At 38.6% G+C, this 24,260-nt stretch overlaps 1 protein-coding gene across 2 annotated transcripts in view; it reads left to right on the top strand.

The window, feature by feature from the left end:
* DOCK2 (dedicator of cytokinesis 2) overlaps positions 1 to 24,260 on the top strand; it is a 535,580-nt gene that overhangs the window by 471,250 nt on the left and 40,070 nt on the right. For both annotated transcript variants that reach the window (XM_074212450.1, XM_074212449.1), the window contains exons 34-38: positions 5,094 to 5,179; positions 15,291 to 15,447; positions 16,929 to 16,969; positions 21,985 to 22,075; positions 22,989 to 23,108. In XM_074212450.1, the coding sequence (XP_074068551.1) occupies positions 5,094 to 5,179; positions 15,291 to 15,447; positions 16,929 to 16,969; positions 21,985 to 22,075; positions 22,989 to 23,108 (495 nt within the window). The remainder of the gene's footprint in view (positions 1 to 5,093; positions 5,180 to 15,290; positions 15,448 to 16,928; positions 16,970 to 21,984; positions 22,076 to 22,988; positions 23,109 to 24,260) is intronic.

Here is a 24,260-nt window from a genome sequence, read left to right as displayed (position 1 = left end):
TGCCTTTGCTTCCCACTATCTGTGTGACCTTGCATGAATCACTTAGCATCTCTAGTTCTTGGTTTCCTTATTTATAAAATGAGTCTATTGGAATCTAAAAATCTTTCTAGTGTTGACATTTTTGATTCATATCAGGAGTGACTATGAGAATTATGGTTCAATTTTTGGAAACAGGTAAGTTAGGAAAGAGACCTGGTTTGGAGAAAAAAGATGAATTTGTTTTTATACACTGTGCAAGGAGTAGGGGTTCCAGCTGGGATATTAAAAGGTTAGCCAGTGGAACTGGCATGTCAAACAAATTATTTGATAGCCTTAGTATACACATCCCAAGCATAACCAAGCGCCAGGTGGTTTCTTTGAATATGAGCAGAAATCTCTAGTCTTCAGTCATGTCAAAACAGATTTATGGCTTCCTTTCTTAAAATATTACTTTGACTTTGATTTGTTTCTTTAAAAAAAGAAAAAAAAAGTAAATCCTTGTAATAATCCCCTCCCCTCCTTAGATGCATCTGCCTCTTTTTATTTTAATTTTATATATCTTTGTTAGAGTTCCCTTCCCCTATCATTCTTTCTCAATATGTCCCATCTGTGGACATATCACAAAATTGCCTTTCTTTAGTGGGCTGATCAAATTGATATTATATCTCTAACTAATGAGGTAAAAGTTTTTATGTAAAGCCTAAATTAGGGTTAGGTTGGATTTGAAGAGAAGAGGCAAAGCCTCAGTCAGCTCCAACAGCTTTGAAATATTTAAGTCATTTCTCTTAAAAGAAGTCTGAATCATTTCTAAACATGGGATCAGGGTATAATGCCCCATCAAGATGCAAAGGAAAGCTTTTGGCCCTTGTCCAGACAATGCACAATGAATGCAGGACACTCCCCTCCACTTCACCATGCTAGAACTGATGCTAAGGTAGCTATTCTGTTATACAACCTATTAATGGTTTCACACTGGGGATGGTAAAGGCACAAGGGGTGAAGACTTCACTGAGACAACAACCCTGCCATGCCTTCAGCCCTGCTCTGCCCCTTATTCATCTTTTCTTAATTGATTCAGCACAAACAAGAAGAATAGACATGGAGTTAAAAGACCTGAGTTGGCATCCCAGCTCTACCATTTATTTGTCAAGTCATTTAACCTCTTGAGTTTCACTTCCCTCATCTCTAAAATGGGAATAATAAATAATGTAGTATGATATCCAGTTCCTAAGGTTTTTGTTATGAGAATCAATTAAGACAATGCTATATAAAGCTCTGTAAACTTTACTAAAATGCTATATAAATGTAATTATTATCAACTTTAAAAATTATGATTACCCTCCTTATAGGGTTTTTGTAGGTAATCAAATGAGATAATAACTATTAATTGGTTTGTAACAGGAATGGTTCTAGAAATGCAAGCAAATAGTACTATTATTCCTGCTTTGTAAGATGGTATCACTTGTCCAAGGAACATTATTTGCCTTGGCTCTCCCTTTCCTTCTTGCACTGGGGAGGGACAGAACAAACAAGTGAGAATTGAATTTGTTTGTTTGTTTGTTTGTTTGATTTTGCTATCCCAGTCTGTCCTGGTGAAGAGCAGCTCAGGCTAAAATTCCAGTTTGAGAGATTTCTGACTGTGACCTTGACTTTCAGCTCCCTATTAAAGACAGCCTAGGAATGGTTCAGAAGCAGTCTTGCTCTCTTTCCGCCAGCACCCTATAATTTCCCCCCCAGGGGATACATTGTGGCCTCTAGACAGCTGCTTATTTACTCTATTCAGAGGGATAGGGGTTGCTCCTTCCCCTCCCTGCTTGGCAAGAAAGAAAACACTTGTTATATGATGGGAATATTCCAACCTTTTCTCGTGCTCTTATACATACAAGAGATCCAGGTTATTTTTTTTTCAGGGTAGTTACTTTTTGACTTCCATTATTTAAGAGTACAGCCTTAAAAATAACAATTGACATTAATAAATGCCTGCCACAAGTTTAGCTCTGGAGTGATCACACATTCTGAGACAGAGTCCCTCTTTGGTGAATCTCACTGCCCAGAAATGTGGCTGGCATTCAAAGTCCCCCACAAACCACCTCTCTAGCTTTCTCTCTCACTCCTCCCCCTCCCCCCATAACACACACACACACACACACACACACACACACACACACACACACAAAATCCCTCCTCCCCTCACACCATGCACTCAGCCAAGAATTCCCTTCCCCTCTCTGCTAATTCAAATGTTCCTGGTCTTTTAAGGTTTAGCTCAAGTATCACCTCTTCCATTAACCTTCATCAATCCATTCATTCTCTCCCTCCTCTGGAATCCTAGAGGGGCATTTGAAGGTATTTCCTTATGGTGTTGCTGTAGTTGTCTTTGTATGTAGGTGTTTTATCTTTCCATATAGATTTTAAATTCATTGAGGGCAAGGATGGTGTCCTGTAATTACATGTTTTATCAACAGTTATCATAGCATGATCTCTGTGTTCAATATATTGATAAGAGTTTTTTCTATTTAAATGAATGAATGAACTAATGAATGAATGAAATAGCACATTTTTACTATGCACTAAGGAAAGGGTATACAAATAGAATAACAAGGAAGTTCCAACCCTCAAGAAGCTCACATTCTAATGGGAAGAGACAACCCCTAGGGAAATGCTCACCAGGGAGGGCTGTTTTGGTCTGAGAAGTCATAGGCATAATCCGTGAAACAAAAAGGCAGCTAGTTAGGTCCATTTGAATCCAAGTAATATTGATTTGGATATAGTTCCTAAAGCAAGAAATGATATATATTGGGATTCTTAGGTGAAGGGAAGAGGAAACACGTAAAGTAGGAGATGACCAGATGAAAAAATATAATTCAGTTTGAGGAGAGAAATAGTTCAATAATAGAAAGTGACATAGCTCTGGAATGGAAATTCCTGGTTGGAGGCACAGCAGCTCCGTAAGTCTCACAGTGGAGGCCAGGTAGCTTGAGTAGAATATCAAATTTCTCTGAAGGAGTCATAACTAGGTATTCTGATACCTAGGGCAAATTCAGTTACTTAGGGAAGAATCTATTAGAGGACAAGAAAACAGTCCAAACTCCCCCAGCCCCCAAAGATCAATGGGAGGAGATAGGGGACTAAATAAATGACAAGCAGACCTTTGTATCTCTAAGCAAATAAACAAATAACTATTTAGCACATGAATTTTTGGAAGAATGCTGCTCAATTTCTGCAGAAACAATCTTATTTCTCCTTTTGCCCCTTGAGCATGATCCCCATATCTTCTCTTTTCAGTATTAGTACTTCTTTCCATCAGACTTCCTACAGGCATGGTGGTTGGTTCCTCATGGAAGAAGTTGCACCTTTGGGGAGCGACAGTACTCTAATGTTGGGTTGGGACTAAACCTTGATCACACCACCTTGGTGGGAAACCTTTACTCTGTCTTAAGGTTCTTAATTGAGCTCCAAAAACTCTTTTTGAGATCTGCCCAAGGTTAAGGAGAATTCATTTCTCTAATGAAGAGCTCTCTCAAATCCACTCCTCCATACCCTAAAGTGCTGTCCTCTATCCCTAAGAATAGAGTAAACCAGGGCAGCTATGTGCAGGATAAAGCACCAGCCCTGGAGTCAGGAGTACCTGGGTTCAAATCCAACCTCAGACACTTAATAATTACCTAGCTGTGTGGCCTTGGGCAAGCCACTTAACCCCACTGCCTTGCAAAAACCTAAAAAAAAAAAAAAGAATAGAGTAAACCTAAAGTCATCTCTCCCCTTTCCTGGTCCTCTTCTCATCCTTCCTGGTACAGGGCAAAATGTGCTTCCAAATCAAGTATTCAACCAGTAAGCATTTATTATGTCTATTTGTCAGGCATTGGAGCTACAAAGTCATCAGATATTATGAAGGTTTAAGGTTGGATCCCAAGAGGAACTTAGTTTCAATAGGGGTGACTGGCCTATAATAATAATCATTATTGTTATGATAATAGCATATTATATTTTGTCATATTTTAAGGCTTACAATACATTTTCATTGTGGAAATAGGAATTTCATGTACAATCATCCTCATCTTATAGGTAAAGAAAATGAAGGTCTAAGGTTAAAATGACTTGCCCTCAATTAAATTCAGAACCAGAATGAAGACCAGGGCTTCTAACTCCCTATCCACTGGTCATTTCCCTAGAGTAGGTGACTCTGAACAGAATCTGAGTGTCTAGGTCAAGGTAGAACAATACATCATCATCAAATGAGGAGATTAGACCAAAGCCTAATGAAATGAAGAAGTGAAAGTCATGAACTGAATATATACTTTATGCAATAAACCTTGAACAAAATAAATAAAAACCGTGCACCTAGGGTTAAAATCAGAAAGGGACTTGGAATCTCAAGAGACCTGGTTTCAAATTCCATATCTAACCCTTACTAGCTGTGTGACTAGAGACAAGTCATTTTGTCTTTCTGTGTCTGAGTTTCTTCATTTGTAAAATGGGGTTAATAACTATAATAACTAACTCTTGGGGTAGTTGAGAAAATCATATGAGATGATGCATGAATTTTAATGGGCATTAGAAAACATACTGTTTTGTTTAATCCTAGAGTATAATTTTTAAAAATTTATTTATTTTTATTTTTTATCCATATGCACATGTATATTTTTAAGTTACACAATTTCCTCCCCCCCCTTCCTTCCCCCCTCGATTAGCAGTGAACAGTCAGGTTAGCATATATATATATATATATATATATATATATATATACATATATACATATATTTGATAACCATGTTTACAAATTGGTCATTTTCGGTATGAGGAATTAGGATTAAGGGAAAGAGATACATGAGATAATTTTTATAAAGTGTTCATCAGATTCTGAAGGTTAAAATATAATGTTATGTGATCCTTCCAGGAAAAAAAAGTTTCTGAATTAGTCATGAGCTCACATCTTGGTTATGAAGAATGACCTTGATCCTGTGACACCATGACAGCTTTTAGACCATGATACAGAGCAATGTGGCAGGACAGCCCTTGTTCTCTGGATGATCTACAGACTGAATGATCTCAAATGTTCCCTGAAGCCAAGATCTGATATTTTTCTTTCTTTTTGAACTCTACCACCATTACAGTTTGAAAATGAAATCATCCTTAATTTGGACCACGAAATAGAAGGAGGACACGGTGATGAGCAGTACATGCAACTGTTGGAGTCTATGTAAGTCTCATTATTAGAGAGGGGATGAGTCTATGGGAAAGAGCCTTGACACTCTACTGTATATTAAGGTTACATCATCTTGAGGGACCTGCCAATGGAAACTTCTGCTCAACCTGAGGATCTACTTGAAGGTTTTCCTTTATAGATTGGTGTAAGAGCAATTCCCATGAAGGTCTGATCATGTTTCTCCCCTACTCAATAAATTGTACTGGTTCTTCATTAACTGCGTCATCAAGTACAAATCAACTGTTTGGTTTTTAAAGTCCATCACAATCTGCCCCCTTCTTCTCTTTCTAGTTGTCTTAGAATTTGTTTTCCTCCATGTACTCTGTGATGCAGCAACATTGGCTTTCTTTCTTGTTCCTCACAGTGATGTACAATCTCCTAACTCCCTTCCCTTTTACAGTTGCCTTCCACTTCTGGGTCTTCATCTTTACCTACTGGCTTTGCTGGCTTCCTTCAAGACTCAGCTCAAATCCCACTTATGAAAGAGGCTTTTATTTTAATAAATGCCTGTTGACTGATTGAAAACTTTTATCTTGACTCACAAGAGAGTCATTTCTCCATTGATTGTTAAAATCTCTAGCTCAGATGTTTCAAATGTGCATCAGGTCACATTGTAGCTGATAACCTCACCAGATTAAAATATAATTGGAAAATATTTAACAAGATAGATAAAAACACAATAGAATATAAATATTATAAATATATGATTTTCTAAGTCAATATACTGCCTGCAGGAATCCTTCCATACAGTTTCATAGCCCTTGTATCTATTTGACACTACTTGTCTAGATGATAAAGAAAAGTAGCTTTTCGGACTGAGTCTGGCCTTGGGGTTTGAGCCAAGGTATCCACATTTGAGGAAAGTTTTTTTGGGAGAATATGTCTAACATGATTAAAACTTTCTCAGAACCTCAAAGTCTAGTCTAAGTCTTTCCATTATAATATTTATTTTTAGTTTCCCTAATTTGGCAGTAAGTTCCTTAAGGTGGAATACATCTTACAAATCCTTTTTCCCAATAACTATAGTCTGTAGTCTTCCACTAACAGGTGTTTAACAAATAATTGAATGATTTAATCAAATTATTCCCAAGAAGGTTTGAAATCTCTTGTCTCAGTGTCTTTAATTAGGGGAAGAAAGAAAGCACAGAGGAGAGATTGTGGGTTAGTCTCTTTTCTACATAGCTTGTATTGAAATTTTCCTCTCTGATGTCAGAAGATACACACATTTCTGTGGAAATATAAACTGTATTTTTCCCATTTGCTAAGAAGCTATAAAAGGCTATACAGAGTTGGAGGGAGGCACAGTGTTGCATTCTGGAAAATTTGGGTTCTGACACTTACAATGAGATCATGGGCAAATTGTTTTACTTCTCAATGCCTCATACAACTTTCTAAAACTGAATGTAGGGGCAGCTAGGTGGTGTAGTGGATAGAGCACCAGCCCTGGAGTCAGGAGAACCTGAGTTCCAATCCGGTCTCAGATAGTTAATAATTGTCTAGCTGTATGACCTTGGGCAAGTCACTTAACCTCATTACTTGAAATAAATAAAGTTTTAACAAAAAATTGAATGTAAGTTATGGATGAGTTGGTGATTGACCTTTGCTTATTGGATGAAGCTTCCACACTGTTAGTTCTTACATTAAAAATCACAGGATCATATCCAACGCAGAACAAAATAGAGGCAATACCCTAATCATCTCTATATCACAGGGTTGTTATGATGTCCAGGGAAGATCATGTAAGCCAAGTGCCTTGCAGACTTTCAAGTACTATATAAATGTCAGCTATTATTATTATTAAGAAGTGATTATTACAATTCATAAGGAAGTTGAATCAACAAGGTTCAACCAAAAAAAAAAGTGCTGGTTTTGGAGGCAGTGAACTTTGATTCAAATCTGGGTTCCACCAGTTGTTACTTATGTGGCCATGGGCAAATCACTCTTTAATTTCTCTGAGCCTTATCTTCCCCACCCCCCAGTAAAATGGGAGGGTTGGATTAGCTAACCTCAAAAGTTACTTTTCAGTTCCAGATCTCTGATGCTTGAAAGACAAATAGTTATTTATTAAGTGACATGAAAACTGATAGAACCAAGTGCTGAATTTCCACAATGATCTCAGTTTTCCTGGTCTCTTGGCCATAAATCCTTTATCTCTTCTTTCCAGAACCAGCTGTTCTTTCCAAAAGCCTTCCTCCTGGCCAAGCCTACTTCATAGACCTTCATTTGTAGGGACACAGAGAAAGGCCAGACTCAGATCTACAGTCATTCTGAGCTTACAAATTGCCTGCGTGAGGCTATGCTGAAATTTTTAGCAGATGCCATGGAAGGATTCCTGATGGAATGCTAGCCTAGGCAATCAAATTTATTGCTCATGGCTGTATTTTACCTCTGGAAAAAAATCACTGTGGATTATAAGACAATTGGTGAATTATAAAAGTAAAAAAAAAAGGAATTGCCCAGAGATTTAAGTGATTCAAGTGACATCAACAGAAAAAAATTAAAATGTGGAAATGTTAGAATAAAGCAGACTCCAGCCCCCTCTCTCCACACACATTGTAAAGGTCGAAAGAGAAAGGACACTATCATTTACATAAGGAAGTAAATATTGCCATAGTAGATCATATCCATGGTCCATCTAGTCTCTGTGGGAGTCATGAAGTGATAGACTACAGAAAAGCATGTCAGTTGTCCTTGATGGGACTTAGCAGAGAAATGTGGAAATAACTGTGGATTTGTAACCAAAGGACTTGGGCTTAAATCCTGGTTCTTCTGCTTTTTCCTTGTGAAAACTTGGGTAAGTTTCATTACCTCTCTGGACCTCAGTTTCCTCGTTTATGAAGGCATTAAATTTTCTTTTTATTTTTAAACCTGTGAATTAGGGTTGTCTAGTGCTTACTCCTCACCTGAAATTTTTGGTTGAGTCATTTTTTTTGATTCCTGTCTGAAACCTGTTTCATCTTATAACAATCCAAGCTTCTGATATAAAAGCCCTTATTGTTCCAGAATATCACACAAAGATCTCAGCATGATCAATCAGATCCCTGCAAGGAAATGCTGATATTGGAGAAGACCAGTCTCAACAGTATCCCTTTCCTCTCCTCATCCTCTCTGAGCACAGGGCTCATTAAATTTGTTAGAATGCAAATGATTTTCCAGAAGTAGGAGAATTCAGCTTCCCCCTCTCTCTGGTGAATTCTAAGATTGATTGTCTAGAGGAAAATGGTGACATTTTGCCTCAGTCAATATTTATCTCTTGAGACCACATACATTCTAAATATTGACCAGAAACAAGACTATAAGTATTGTCAGCACTTTGGGATTTTTATAAAAGGTAGCAGGAATATGTCCAGATCCAAAAACTATCAGCAGATGAATTTTTATAAAAACAATTCTTTCTTGAAAAAAAGATTATTCATGATAAGGAAAAAAGTGATAATAGGGCTAAGAAACCAGAGACAAAATTCATTATTTCTCCCCAGAAACAGCATTTTTGGACTTCCTCCAAAAAGCAGGAAACTCTTGCCAAGAGTTCAGACCACAGTACAAAATTCCCAGTGGCTGAGGTCACTGCTACTCTCTCCTCACCCAGAAAAGTGCAGACCTTTCAGTTTATCCACTGTTCCTTCTTCTCTACTCCCTCCATTACTTTCTTAGACAGTTTCAACCCAAGAAAGCCAGCATGAGAATCAACTGGAGAGCAAGTCAGGCATGACTTAGCAGTTCAGTTTATTGGTTAAGATGTAGGCTCCAATAACCTTGAGTCAAGAATAAAGGTATACCAGTAGCTCTTGGGCCAGACCTAAAAACATACCCTGATGGAGCAATTCCATTGGCCCTTTCCCTTCAGCACAAGGGTTAGTTGTAATATTCTTCCAGGGAGTATCAGTATGCCAGTCTTCCTCCTCCCTTGCTCCATCTGTGAATTTGAGCCTATAGTCAAGAATCCTAGGTAGACATCTTCTCTCCCCATTCAACTGGCTATTTAGGGAATTTGTAATGACATGCACGTGTCTCTCACTAGTGTCTCCTAATAGTGACCTAGCAGTATACTAGTGAGCATAAAAATGACTACTCTCCAGCCCTTACACAGAATCATGAGAAGAACCACATCTTAGTTCTAAAAACCCTACTTCCTTCAGGAGCAGAATTTACAAGATCCTAGATCTAGAACTGGAAGAGACTTCAGGAGCCATCTAGCCCAACCCCTAATTTTTCAGATGAGGAAATTACCGTTTATTGCCATTTAGTCAGTCCAAAACACTTTATTGAGTGCTTACTATAGATTCCACACTATATCAAGACCTGGAAATTCAGAGAAAGGTAAAGAAGCTCATGTTCTAATAAGAGAGACAATATACAAATAACTATATACCCAAAATATATACAGTGTTAATGTTCATTTCAAAGGAGAGGCCCTTATAGAAGATGAGGTTTGAACTGAGTTTTGAAGGATGTTTGGAAATACAAGAAGCAAAAATAAGGAAGGCTAGTCATGGCTAGTAGCACTCCCAGATAGTGGCCATCCTGCCCTCTCCAACATCTCTTCATGGATTGCTATATATTTACTAAGCTTAACACATTCTTTGAATTCCTACCAAAGGTAAGCTTGCTGAGGGCAGCAATTGTTTTGGTTTTACCTTTGTATCCTCAGCACTTAACACAGAGTTTGACATAAGTAGTCTCTTAAAAAAATGCCTATTGAACAATAATTAATCGATTGATTGGCCTAGATTCAGTGTTATAGGCACTGATAGTGGAGTTTGGGGCCAGGGAAAGAAGACAGAAATATGTAGTTGTTGGGAAGCTAATTTAGATAAGAGAGAGGGTAGAGATCAGTAGCATGGAAGGTCATTAGTAGTTTTATAGGATAGAAATAGGGACTGGACTCTGTGATTCCATTTGTATAGAGAACTCTCAGGTGAGTCATTCAATTGCTATGTGTTGGGCATTGTGCTAAACATTGAGGATATAAACAAAGATTGATCCACAGGGGAAAAAAGTCCCTGCTTTGAAGGAGCTGTCCCAGTCTAATGGAAAACTCCTTTTACAGGTCAGCACCTTTTCCATTTACTTTCTGAGAGTAGTGATGTCAAACTCAAATAGAAACAGGTCACTCAGCTATTTGTAAGGATTCCTGTAAGCCAAATATTGACCTAGCAAACTACATATTAATATTATCTATATTTTATTGTAGTTTATTTATTTTGTTAAATATTTCCCAATTACATTTTTATCTGATTCTCCACTTGTGAGTTTTGTGTGTTGCATTGGCCCCATTGGCCAAATTTTGACCTTTCAGAGGGTTGCCTAGGAGATCACTAGGCAGCTAAATAGTCTTGTCCAGGGTCACACAACCCAAATGTGTCAAATGTAGACTTTGAACCTAGGTCTATTCAATACATTGCACTGTCTCTCAATTAATAGTCTAAATCACACACAAATTGAAAGCTAGTTAGGAATCATAAGCAGAGCATGCACATGTCCTGGAGGTCAAAGCAATTTATGAATATCTTATGCTCTTCTTCTCAGGGTAGGGATCAGTTCAAAAGCTTGAATCTGAAATATTGAAGCAGTGATATACTTACACCTGGTCAAAGAGAGATTTTAGAAGGAAATGAAAGACAAATTCTGACAAGGATCACTTTTTCCCTCATCTGTTCTTATTGAAACTGCTGGTAAAAAGATATTCTTATTATCTACCATTAGTAGGTAATGTGCCTGAAATGGCAAGTCTGGAAAGTGATAGGATTGGGAAGAGATAATCAAAATAGATATGGAGTATGCCACAGGGGGTCTACCCAGGGGCTCAGTTCCAGAGTCTTCAGAGACCTGAAAGATTCAGTCCATCTCATGCCAGTCCCATAACAGGAGCAGAGCATAGACATAAGGTTGGGGGTCCTAAGATGGTAAAAGCACCCTGCCAGTGAATGCAAGTAGATTAAACCAGTCTGAATTAGTTAAGGCAAGAGCATAATGGTACCATTGGCAGTGATCAAGAGGAAAAGTTCCAAGTTTATTCAGTTTGATGAGACATGAGAATAATGGGCAAGTAAGAATAAGTTCCAAACTAGTATGAGTCAAAAGCTAGACAAGCCCTAATGCCAATATAAACACAAGGGGCAGCATAGTATTATTATCTAATAGTGTAGTCATCCCTAGGGTGGGGGGTGGAAGGAAGAAAAAAAAAGAAATTTACCTGGTAATTATTATATATTTAAAAGGATTAGCAAGTTCTACACAGTAGATTTTCAATTTCAAATACAATTCTTTTGTTTTTGTTTTGAAATGATATAGAAATGCTTATTTTATTCCATAAATGAAAAAATTAATAGTTATAATTTTTTTCTCAAAAGAATCATATTTCAGGTCAGAGGACCTGGGAATCTAAATTTACCTTCATTACTTATGCTTTATGTGCCCTTCAGAAACTTATAGCCCCTCTAGGCTCCAGTTTCCTTCTTTGTAAAATGAGAGGGTCAGACTAGGTAAGATCTAGCTCTATCTAAAACTCATATGGCTCATAAGTCATTATGGATCATCTGAGGAATCCCATAAGTTGTATCAGACAACCAGAAGAGACACAGTGATGTTAAAACTACAGTTGGGAACAATAACATAACTTTGAATGGTGAACAAGTTGTTCCCTTATTCTATTGTTATCTTTGAGCAATGTAGGTACCATCTTTAAATGAGCCAGTCAGCCTGTACTGAGGGCCCTTGGATTCTATTAGGGTGGCTTTAGCCTTTTTTATTTTTAAGCAACTTTTGAGTCAGAGAATCAAAGCATTTTATCTGGATGAATGGGGAACTATCCAGGACTTTGGATCATTACCCCCACCATCAACGTACCCATTCTTCTACAGTTTTGTCATTTGATTCTTCCCCTAGTAGAATCAGGGAACTTAGTCTATGACGTGAGACAACTGTTTATGCATTATATTCCATTCAGTCCAATCTAATTCAACTGAAAACCAATCACATCCCTTAGCTTTGCACTCATCTCTCTAGAAGGCACTTGATGGTGGTTGCTCTATGAGTGGAAACCAACAAGATATTAAATGGCTAATTCCCTCTACCTCCTGTGAGAGAACATAGGAGATAAAATGGATGGTAGCAATTCAAGCCCTAGCTTCCATTCTAGTATTATGACTTGAAAAACATAGTTCCCCCATCAGTCTCTGCATCACTGGGCCAATGAGAAGCTTTCTCCTATTGATATTTACCAGGAGATATTCTCCAAGAATTCACCTCCAATCCTCTTTAGATTATAAGTTGCAGAGAGATAGAAATGCAGATTCTAGTCTAGAGCCCCCCCTATTCCTTGCTAGCAACTTCTGTTGCCAAGCACAATAGGCCCCATCTCAGGGTTTCTTCTTTCCTCCCAGGAAGGCAGTGTAGGATCACAAATCAAAGCTTATGAGATACTTGGCAAGTATAAAAATCTCATTATCTTTGTTACTAGGTTAGAAAGGGGAAGGTGAGCTGGTAGTGGGAGGCATTTGGTAGTGGGAAGAACACAAAATGAGGAGTAAGACCAAGCTTTGTTTAAATCACACGTTAATTTGCATTGGGCCATTGTGAGACTAAAAGCAGGTGCTTTCCCTGTAGGGAAGATGGATTTGTCTGATCATAGCAACAGACTGGAAGGCCATCTCTCTGTAGCCCATTTTGTTGCATCGGGGCCAAATGATATCCAAGGTCCCTGTCTCACAAATGCTTCCAGGTGTCTCTCGGACCCAAACTGGCCCGAGAAATAGCAGCAGCTAGAACCTACTCAGTATGACTGATGGGATTTCTATGTCTCCTGAATACACATATAGTATGGCCCTATGGAAAAGCACTAAACATGAGTATAATGGGAGGGAGGGCAGGATAGTGTAGGGCAAAGAGCGTTGTAAAGGGAAAAGTTCTAGACTTAATTATTAGGTTCTAAACTTAATTTCTCATTAAGAATTATATTTAAAAGAATAAATAAATAAATAATACTTATAGTCACAAATACTGAATAGGTGTACAGTTGATTCCAAGTCTCATTTATATGGTATAGTGGACATAATATTGAATTGGGAGTCAGCACACATTCCTGGGTTCTACTACTAAATCTACCCCCTGCTCGTCCCTTTCCCTCCTCAAACCTTCTTTTCCTAATCTAAGCAGGACTAGGATAATCTCTGTGGTCTTTTTCTATCATAATATTATATGATTCTAGAATCATGTCTAGAAAATGGGAGTGAGGATAATATATGCACTGTCTACTTTATAGGTACTATGGGGGTCTTTTGTGAAAATACATGTGAAATGTTTGAGGAAGTTAAAAATATAGTGTAAATTTAAAGTGCAGTTGTTATTAGGCAAGAACCCCAACCACCCCAACCAACAAGTGAACCTCATATAGCTGGGCAGTTGTATTCAGTTTCAGGGGTAACACATGGAGAGATCCTAGAATTTGGATTAAATTCAGGGTGACCAAGATGGCAAGTGAGCAGGATGCTGCAAAGGACCAGGGATGGTTAGCCTAGAAAGAGGAGAACCAGAAGAAAGAAGACTAGGATAGCTGTCCTCAAGTATTTGAACAGCTTCCAAGAAGAAAAGGGATTATATTTGCTTTTGCTGGCCCTAGAGAATAGAACTAAGAGGAATGGGGGTGAAGGTACAGAGAAGCAGACTTCAATAGAAGAAAAAACTCCTTAATAATCAGACTATTGAAAATTAGAACAGGAGGTAATAAGTAAAGATGTGATAGCAATAACAATAATAATAACTATCTGATAATAATATACTATGATATGATATGATATGATATGACATGAAGCTCTTTACAAATTTTATCTCATTTGATCCCCATAGCAACCTAGGATGTCATTGCTAGATATTGTGTTCCTACTCACTGAAGAAGATAATGATGATGATGGTGATGATACTATCTATAATTATACATTACTTTTTAAGATTTGTAAAATGATTTACAAATATTATTTCCACTTGTCCTCCCAACTACCTTATGGGAGATGTTGTTATTATATTCATTTTACAGATAAGGAAACTGAGGTAGACAGAGGTTAAATGACTAACCAAGAGTCAAAAAACTAGTAAGTGGCTTGGCCAGTTTAAACTTAGGTCTTCCTGACTCCAGGTCTAGCCCTCTATTCTGACTAGAAACTTAGATGACTAGTAGCTGATTTTTTAGAATAGACAACTTTCCAGGTTAGACTACATAGCCCCCTCAGGTTCCTTCCACCTCTGAGAATCCATGATTCTGTGAACAACTGGGGAAGAATGAAGTCCTCCCTCAAGGCATCCTACTACATCAAGATGAGGTTAGCCTCATGAGGCAGGGTCTTTTCCTCACTTCTCCCTGGCAGGAATGGGCCATCACTTTGGTAACAACATTTCTTAATTTTCAATAGAAGAAAAAACAAATATTCCTTGGACTTTGGGGGATCAGAGGAGTAGAAGAGTATTTGATCCTCCTCAGAAGATGTGAAATAGCTATTGGCATAACTTTATTACAGGGCTTAATGAAGGGAATTGCTAACATCCTTCGTGCCTGTGAGAGTAGCTTTCTAAGATTTGCAGGACTTCTAATAGGGTAGCATCATCAGTACACCGGATCCCTGCTAAATTGATCATGCTCCTCATTGTCAGTGACTTACTGTCAGGAAGTACTTCCTAATGTCTAGCTTTAATCTCTCATATCACAGATGAATCTTGTGTCCTGATTTCTATCCACTAGTCAACTGATAATATCTGCTCTGGTCCTGGTCCCCTTCTAGGGACAGAAGATACAAAATGAAATGAAACCATCCTTGTAGCCAAGCACTCCTTACTGTGGTGAAGGAAGCAGCATGTTATGAATAGGAAGTGTGTCTGTACACAAAATATATGTTTTGTATTTGCTGTGAAGTCTTTCATTCAGAGAGTTTTTTAAATTGCTAATCTCTCATGGGGGAACTATAAATCCAGGAGGTCAATTTTCATGACCTGCCTCCACCTCTCCTTGTTCTCCCCAGCTCCTCGCCTTCCCTCTTTGCCCTACAGGTTTCCATCACAGGCATTTGCTTTCACCTGGCTCTAATATCAGTCCTCTTTCTCTCCCTGTGTGCAGATTGGTTGAGTGTGCTGAGCATCACCCAAGCATTGCCAAGTCTGTGGAGAACTTTGTTGTTCTTGTCAAAGGCCTCCTGGAGAAACTGCTGGATTACCGAGGTGTGATGACTGATGAGAGCAAGGACAACCGCATGAGCTGCACAGTGAACTTACTGGTATGCCAGTGTATCTGACCCCTCCCAATGAGAACTCAGAAAAGTGCTTCAGGTGCTGAGGGACCTTCTGGGGAGAACCTGCCAGTCAGGATTCAAGGGGTTGAGGAACCTTACTGTGGAGAATCCAGGTGGCTTCAGATGCTTGGGGACCTTATTGTAGAGAACCCAGAAAGGATATAGGTGCTGGAAACCTTACTGTAGAGAACTCATTTAACACCTCAAATGATGGGAAGCTTACTGTGGAAAACCCAGTGTTGAGGGAGCTTACTGTGGAGAATCCAGGTAGGGCCTCAGATATTAGGGGAACTTGCTATGGAGAACACAGAAAGGGCATCACTTTCTGAAAACCTTATTATATAGAACTCATGTGACACTTCAGGTGGTGGGAAACTTTCTGTAGAGAACCCAAATGACATTTCAGATGCTAAAAAAATTTACTATGGAGAACCCAGCAAGGACATCAGGAGCTAGGGAATTCAGTGAGTGCTTCGAGTGTTGGGGTATCTCACTGTGAAATTCTTGTGGTGATTCTGGTTTTCTTCAAGTATGGATAAAATGATTGACTCCCTTGGAACTCAATTGTTTCTATTTTTCAGGGACAAAACAGGTTTTAATGCTCACTCAGTCTAAATTTGTCCTAAGAGGCTGAATATTTCGGTCTGAGTCCCAGCTCTGCTAGTAAAAACCTGCATAACCTCAGGCGAGGCACTGTTTCTAACCAGGCTTGTTTCTTCATCTGTAGAATAAGAGATTTTAGACTAAATGGCCTTGAGTCCCTTCCAGTCACAATATCCTATAACTCTGAATCAGAATCCAAACAAACAGTGACAAATTCTGTAGCTGAAAGAGTACTGGATTAGGAGACAGAGGGTCTGGGCTCAAACATATCTTTGTTACAAATTACCTCTCTTGAGCACATACCCCAATCATTGAGCCTTGGTTTCCTCATCTGCAATATAAGGGAATTGAACTTTTGATCTTAAGATCCCTTATAGTTCTGACATTTTATGATCAAATGACCCTAAGTTCAACAAGGCTCAAATTTTTGTTTATTTTTGAATAGATAATAAAACTATGATATGAATAAGAAGGTAATACATGAATTTTTTTCTGGTTTGTCCAATGTAAGTATTTTAGTTATGGAATCTCTTAGTTCCTAATTGCTTTGGATGATCATTATCTCCATGCTAAAAGCAGAAGCTTACATAATGGCTATGATTCCTTGGACCATTTCACTAGAGATAAGTCCTAAGGCAAGCTTCAAAGATAACCTGCCCCTGACACACAAAAGTTCAACCTTCCTCCTTTCCTTACTTGTATAGTTCCTGAGGTTGGGTGTTGGGGGTGGGTGGCAATCAAGGAGTGAGGATAAGCTGTATGACAAGTTCAAGAGGGTAAAACTCTCGTGCCAGTCCATGAATCTCAGCAGTGATGCAGGCAAAATTAAAAACCTTAATCACTTTTGTTTTTCTCCCAAATAGAATTTCTACAAAGATAACAACCGAGAGGAGATGTATATAAGGTAAGACCCTTGGCCTCAAGACTCTTCAGTCAGTTGGGTCTTAGTTTCGTTGGTGGGTTAGATTGCTTTGCCAATTTGACATGGGTGAACCATTCCTGACCATCCCAGAATTCTGCTTACTGGGATTATCCTCAAGCTTCAGCAAGCCTATTTATATATTGACTGTATTCCTTCCCATTTCTGAACCTCTGTCCATGCAGACACACAAACTTACAGACACACACACACACACACACACACACACACACACACACACAAACACATGATATCCTTTAAGGAAGCATTTATTCCCTGTTCCCATAGTTTAAAATCTAGCTAATTCTAGTCATAGGAAAAACTACTTCTATAATGACAGGAGAAACCCTTTACATGTGAGAGAATATGGTAGACAAGAGGAGATGCTAAACATGGAACACACCATGGGTTGTAAAATTATAAGCTAACTCCTTTTATGCTGTGTCAATCCTTTGGACTTTCATTTAAAGGAAATACCTGGTGAGCTAAACATTCTGTTGATTGGGCTCATACTGGGGAGAAAGATTGGGCATGAAGGGGGCAGGGTATTGAAGTTACTCTGCATAAACTATGCAAGACAAAAATAGCATAGTCCAAGGAGACCTTGAAGGTAAAGATCCCTCAAGGGAACATTTCTGGGGCAATGGGCTTAGGGCAAGAAGCTTCTTTGAAAATCATGCTCTTGGGGTTCATAATTGGGGAAGCATAACTGCCTGGACCTGGAGTCATTAAGATTCATCTTTCTGATTTCAAATCTGGCCTCAAACACTTAATTAGCTGTGTGACCCTGGACAAGTCTCCTAACCTGGCTTTCCTCAGTTTTCTCATCTATAAAATTGAGTCAGATAAGGTCATGGCAAATCACTCTAGTATCTTTGCCAAGAAACCTCAAATAAGGTCACAAGAAGTAGGACAAGACTGAACTACAACAAACTTTATATCTTGGAATCTCATTTGCTTTAATATGTAAAATGAGCAGAGCTGAAGCTAGGAATTTGGTTACTTAGGGAAAGTTTTCAGGTGAGGGATATACCTTGTTAGAGATATACAGGCACTCTGGGACAATATAAGACTGTGGTTAGTGAGATCATTCCATGGAGATGGATAGAGAGCAGAGCCGAGTGGGGTTAGGAATTTATTAGCTATCATTTACAACTTCCCAGTTTTGGGGGGCTGTGTTAAGCCCCAGTGAACAAACCTCTATTTGCCCCTATCATGGTGAAAATTAGGATAATAATGTTATGAGAGTAAAGGAAAGATATAATTTGTAAAGTGCTTCATTACAATGACTTCTCATAATCATCATTTAAGAATCTGATTATTTTTGTTGAGATCTGTTGGTCATACACACACACACACACACACACACACACACAGAGAGAGAGAGAGAGAGAGAGAGAGAGAGGTGATATTCCATGTCTTTCAGGAATAGTGTGCTTTCCTGTATATAATCTTTAACCAAATCTCGATCCTCTCCAAAGGCTCTTTATGGTCTTGTCCTATAAATGTATACATCATATATCCTTCTGTAATCCCTCTGATTTATCCTCCTCCAGACCATAATCATTTTCTAAATTCTTCACCACAGTGTCAAACCAAATAGTGAGGAGGACAAAAAGAAGAGAAACTGGTAAACCCAAAAGGCTAACCTAACATCTTTCATTTGGAGATCCAAAGTCCTATGCTAGGGACCCAAAATGAAACAGTTCCTGCTCCAAAGGAGCATGGGTTCTTAATCCTTATTACACAGGGATGCTTTTGGTTGGTGAGTAACTGCAAGAAACCACTTCTTTAACTTGTTGAACAGTAAATTGGGATGTCTTGTCTCATGAGAAGTTTCTATAAGACAAATAAGAGATATAGTACTGAGGGTGCCATGAGGCTCACATTCCCCCAATTTTCTCCATCATCAACCCCAAAGTTAATTCCTCAGGACTACATGAACCAAGAACTCTCATACAACTATATTCAAATGCTCTCCATATGTATAGGTTCCATTCTTCTCTTGTCCCGCTAGCTCTGAAATCAATAAACAATCCCTTCCCATGTTTTAAAGAAATGTTTTTACTATTAAGTTCACGGCATAATGAAGGGAATAGGAATGCTGGCCCTGGGCTCCTATTCTGGCTCTGACACTGGCTGTGTGAAGGTGGATCTCTCTGGACATTATTATTCTCATCTATAGAATGAAAGAATATTATGTCCATTAACTGATTTATGAAATTATTGTGGGAAAGCATTTTGTAAAGCTCTGCAAAGTTCTGGGCAGCTAGGTGATACAGGAGATAGAGCACCAGGTCTGCAGTCAGGAGGACCTGAGTTGAAATTTGACTTCAGGCACCACTACAACTACTGCTGCATGACTCTGGGCAAACAATTTAACTCTGCCTGTTTCCTCATCTGTAAAATAAACTAAAGAAAGAAATGGCAAACCACTTCAATATCTTTGTGACCATAAAGGGTCATAAAGAGTCAGACACAGCTAATGGACGTGTGAGAGAGAAGAGGTGGGGCAAGGAAGGAAGGCAGACAAAAAAGAACTAAAATGCTATAGGAATGTAGTTTCAGTGGTATTTAGATTTGGAGTCAGAAGATGGAGGTTTAAATTCCAATTCTGTCAATTGCCAGCCATGAAATCTTAGGCAAGTCCTTTGAGTTTTGGAGGCAGCCCTTTTCCTCATCTGTAATGTGAGGACATTGGAATTAATATCCTTCAAGGTCCCCTCCAGTTCCAAATATATATTATTATTATTAATTATTATTATTATTATTATTCATAGCTAGAATTTATGAATCACTTTAAGGTTTCCAATATTCTATAAATATATTATCTGATTATTCAGAATAGAAAAAACTCTACCATAAAATTACAAATAATAAAGATAGCAACATTTAGAAGTTTTAAAAGTTAACACTGGTATTTATAAGCACATGCAAGGCAATCTAGGCCACCTACTTTTGTAGTTCTCCCATTTCCTGAATGAACCCCTTGAAGATTTTTTGTTCATAGAATCCATTCTTTTTTGAGGATTCTAATTATTAATTTTTAAATTTCATGGAGCTTTGTCTTCTACAAAAATCCCCTCTCCATTGTAGGATGAAGTTGTACCTTAAATCACTCCATTCTATATATTCTTTTGTAAAAAACGTAGGAACCCACTGGACTAACGTACAGCTTTAACTGAGAGAGAGAGAACATATCAGAGACAATTCTAGCCTAGAATTCTTCAAATTAAATATCTCCTTGTCTCAGGAAGAAAAGTTATCTAAGGTCATATTCCCATGAGCCTCATTAGCTTTGTTGATACTGCTGTTTCCACTGGTGTGAAGTAATTGAAGGCATCTCATTAAGCATTCACCCTCTACCCATATTTTTGCATGCAGATTCCATTGAATGCCCCCTAAGAACAACAACAACAAAAATTGTCACTCAGAATTCATCTGAATTATCTGTGTAGTTGCTATTCTCTTGGTTTACGAGAGTCAACTTGTGGAGGGTCTGGTTCGTCATCGTGATTTCAGACTCCAGTTAGTAGGATCTCCCAAGATACGCTTATAAAATAAGAAACTAAAGGAACTAAAGGGATGCTTAGACTAGAGAAGAAAAGGCTTAGAAAGACAAACTGTATTTGAAAGATAGAGAAGAGAGTAAATTTATTCAAATGGGGAAAGATTAGCTTTGGAGTTAAAGGATCTGGATTTGGATCCTGGAATTTCTCTTACTGTCTATGTGACCTCGGCAAGTAACTTAACCTGTCTGGACCTCAATTACCTTATCTGTAAAAGTGGAGGGGTTGAATTAAATGGCCTTTGAGGCAAGGCACCTTCTAACTTTAGATCTATAATCCTAAAACTCCCAAAGTTAAAATTAAGACCAATAATTTCAAGAAAACAGATTTTTTTATATATATTTTTCTTAACTTACCAAAAAAACCTTTCAATTGACTGTTCAACAATGTAATAGATCTCTGCATAAGGTAGTGAGTTCCCTTTTACTGGAAGTATTCAAATAGGGTTATCTGACCACTTGTCAGAGATGCCCTAAAGGAATGGCCCTGGATTATGTGATCTCTGAAATATCTTCCAAATCCAAATTGATTCTATAATCCTTAGTTTCAATGATCTATGAATTTATTTAAATTCTTAAGCTCCACTGGCTCTTCAGTTCTCATCTTCACATGATTATCTTTTCCATCTCAGGCTCAGAATTACATCATCAAAAAGTAATGGTAGGGGACAGCTAGGTGGCACAGTGGATAGAGCACCGGCCCTGGAGTCAGGAGTGCCTGAGTTCAAATTTGATCTCAGACACTTAATAATTACCTAGCCGTGTGGCCTTGGGCAAGCCACTTAACTAAACCCTTGCCTTGCAAAAACCTAAAAAAAAAAAAAAAATGTAATGCTAGGATGAGAAAATGGATGAGTTAAACTAAGGACAGTGATTCAAGAAATAATTTTCAAATGAAACTCCCAAATTCCATTCTGACACTACAATCATTCAATTTTTTGAAAAAGGATGTTTATGGGTTTTTTGTTTGTTTGTTTGTTTTTTAGATTTTTCAAGGCAATGGGGTTAAGTGGCTTGCCCAAGGCCACACGGCTAGGTAATTATTAAGTGTCTGAGGCCGGATTTGAACTCAGGTACTACTGACTCCAAGGCCAGTGCTCCATCCACTGCACCACCTAGCCACCCCTGTTTATGCTTTTTGAAACATTCTGTGCAGTTGCCCTTCTTTAACTTTACTTTCAAGTTCCAAATATTTAATCTTTTCAATACGACTGCTTTTTATTTCACTCAGTGATAACTGCTGAGTATTGGGAGTGGGAGAAGAGATTTTGGGGGATTGTAGATTGGATCTTTGGCTTTTGTAAAGTTATATTTTAGATAATGTTGATTAGCCTTGAGATAGTGGGGAGGTTAGGTCTAGGACCCATCTACCCCAACCAGGTATATTCCTGGTCATTTTAGCCTGATAACCCATCTTACTTTTCACAAATAGGTACCTGTACAAACTTCGTGACCTTCATTTGGATTGTGAGAATTACACAGAGGCTGCCTATACTCTCCTTCTACATACCTGGCTCCTCAAGGTGAGTGAAAGCTTGCATTAGGTAACTTTTAAGCTCAAGGTCCCTTCTGAGCCTAAGTATAGAAGAGAGCAAGGTCCCATTCAGTCAAATAAGCAGGAGAAGGAAGGAGCTTTGTTCCAAATAAATGGCATAGTATTTCTTTTTCCCCTTTCTCCCTGAATAAAAGGGAGCTTTGGCATCACGAAATCTAGTTTAAAGGGCTTTTCATAGTTAACAGTAATAATTAAACAACAACCAAAAACTCAAAGTTATGTAACATCTTGAGCTGTGTTAACTATAAATCATTAGTATGCGCCTGGTGTTCTATTTTTCCTTTTTGAAAATCATTACAATAAAGGATTTTTTTTTAGGTTTCTTAAGATCCTTTGCCTTAATGAGTTTGGAGTGATTCCCTTCAACCACAAACTTTGAATTGATCAATAATGCTGATGAATATTATTTTGGAAACTCCCAGTTATGTTTCACAAAAGATAATTCAAAGGGAGTAACTCTCTAATGGAAATTTGCAACCCAGGGGAGTTTCAGAATATAGAGGATAGCAGCATGCTCAGGGCTTCATCTTTAACCATTGATGTCACAGTTTCAATTTTTCAAGAAAACTGAGTTGCCTTTGTTCTGATATTCCTGCTGTCCAGACAAGATATGTTGGTTGCTGCCAGAAGACTTGGGCATTCAGTCCTGGAGAAGCCTCCTGAGATTACCAGAAGGGAACTGATCCAGTAGAGAAAATAGATGAAGCGGGGTGTGGTGGAGGAGGAGGATGATAGGATGAGGAAGAGGAGGAGGAGGAGGAGGAGGAGGAGGAGGAGGAGGAGGATACTCTGTATTTAATCAGAGAGAAGGTGGGATCCTGGGAAATGAATATCTTGGCTCCTTTTCTGAACCAATTTGATTTTCTATGCCTTCCTTGCAGTGGTCAGATGAGCAATGTACATCTCAGGTCATGCAGGCGGGATTGCAGCAGTCACAGACGCACCGGCAGCTGAAGGAGACTCTGTATGAGACAATCATAGGCTACTTTGACAAGGGAAAGGTAACTCAACCAGATTCTCCTCTTCCCCAACCCTCCTAGAGATGACTCCTTGTCAGAGGGAAAGAAGGCACTCTCTGAGGGGAGTGAGGTTTAGGGAAATTGCTGGACAGGTCTCAGTCAGCAAGCACCCTTTGAATGAGAAAAAATTGCTAGACCTGGAGTCCAAAGACCTGGGTTTGAATCCTGACTCAAGCCAGAGATACAGAGCCTTAATCAGCTCACTAAACTTCTCTGGTTTTTTTGTTTCTTCATTGATAAAATAAGGCTAGTAAGTCTTGTATTGCTGAGATACATTATAGGATAAATATTGCCACCTGGAACCAGAAAGATCTGGATTCAAATCTTTGACCCTTGATAGCTAGGTGACTATAGGAAAGATGCTTAACTTTTCTGAGCCTCAACTCTGTCAAGTGAGAATAATAGCTATACTTATATATACTTTGGGGCAGCTCAGTGTTGAAGTAGATAGAACACTAGACCTGGAGTCAGGAAGACCTGAGTTCAAATCCAGCCTCAGGCACTTACTAGCTATATGACTTTGAGTTACTATTTGCCTCAGTTTACCCATCTGCAAAATGAATTCAAAAAAGAAATGGCAAAGCACTCCAGTATCTTTGTTTAGGGAAATGATCCCCAGGGGTGGCTAGGTGGTGCAGTGGATAGAGCACCAGCCCTGAAGTCAGGAAAACCTGAGTTCAAATCTAGCCTCAGACACTTAATAATTACCTAGCTGTGTGACCTTGACCAAGCCACTTAACCCCACCACCTTGCAAAAACCAAAAAAAAAAAAAAAAGAAAGAAAGAAAGAAAGAAAATGATCCCCCCAGATAGGGTCACAAAGAATCAGATATGACTGAAACAACTAGCCGTATCGGATTTTAAGGTCTACAACCCATTTTACACACCTAATCTTGCTTTATCCTCCTGACAATTCTGGGAGTTAGTTGCTACTATAATTTCCATTTTACAAAGAAGGAAACTGAGTCAGAGTGATTAAATGACATGCCTAGGATTCCATGGCTAATTAGTATTTGAAGACAGAGTTAAGTGTAGGTTTTCCAGAAGGCAGGTCCATCCCTCTGTCTACTGTGCCACTTAGCTGCCTCATCTTCCTCACAGTTTTTTTTTTCAAAAAATAAAATGAGATACTTG

The sequence above is a fragment of the Macrotis lagotis genome, chromosome 1 (genome assembly GCF_037893015.1).
Source record: "Macrotis lagotis isolate mMagLag1 chromosome 1, bilby.v1.9.chrom.fasta, whole genome shotgun sequence".
Taxonomy (NCBI): Eukaryota; Metazoa; Chordata; class Mammalia; order Peramelemorphia; family Peramelidae; genus Macrotis; species Macrotis lagotis.
This window is presented reverse-complemented; position numbering and strand designations above follow the sequence as displayed.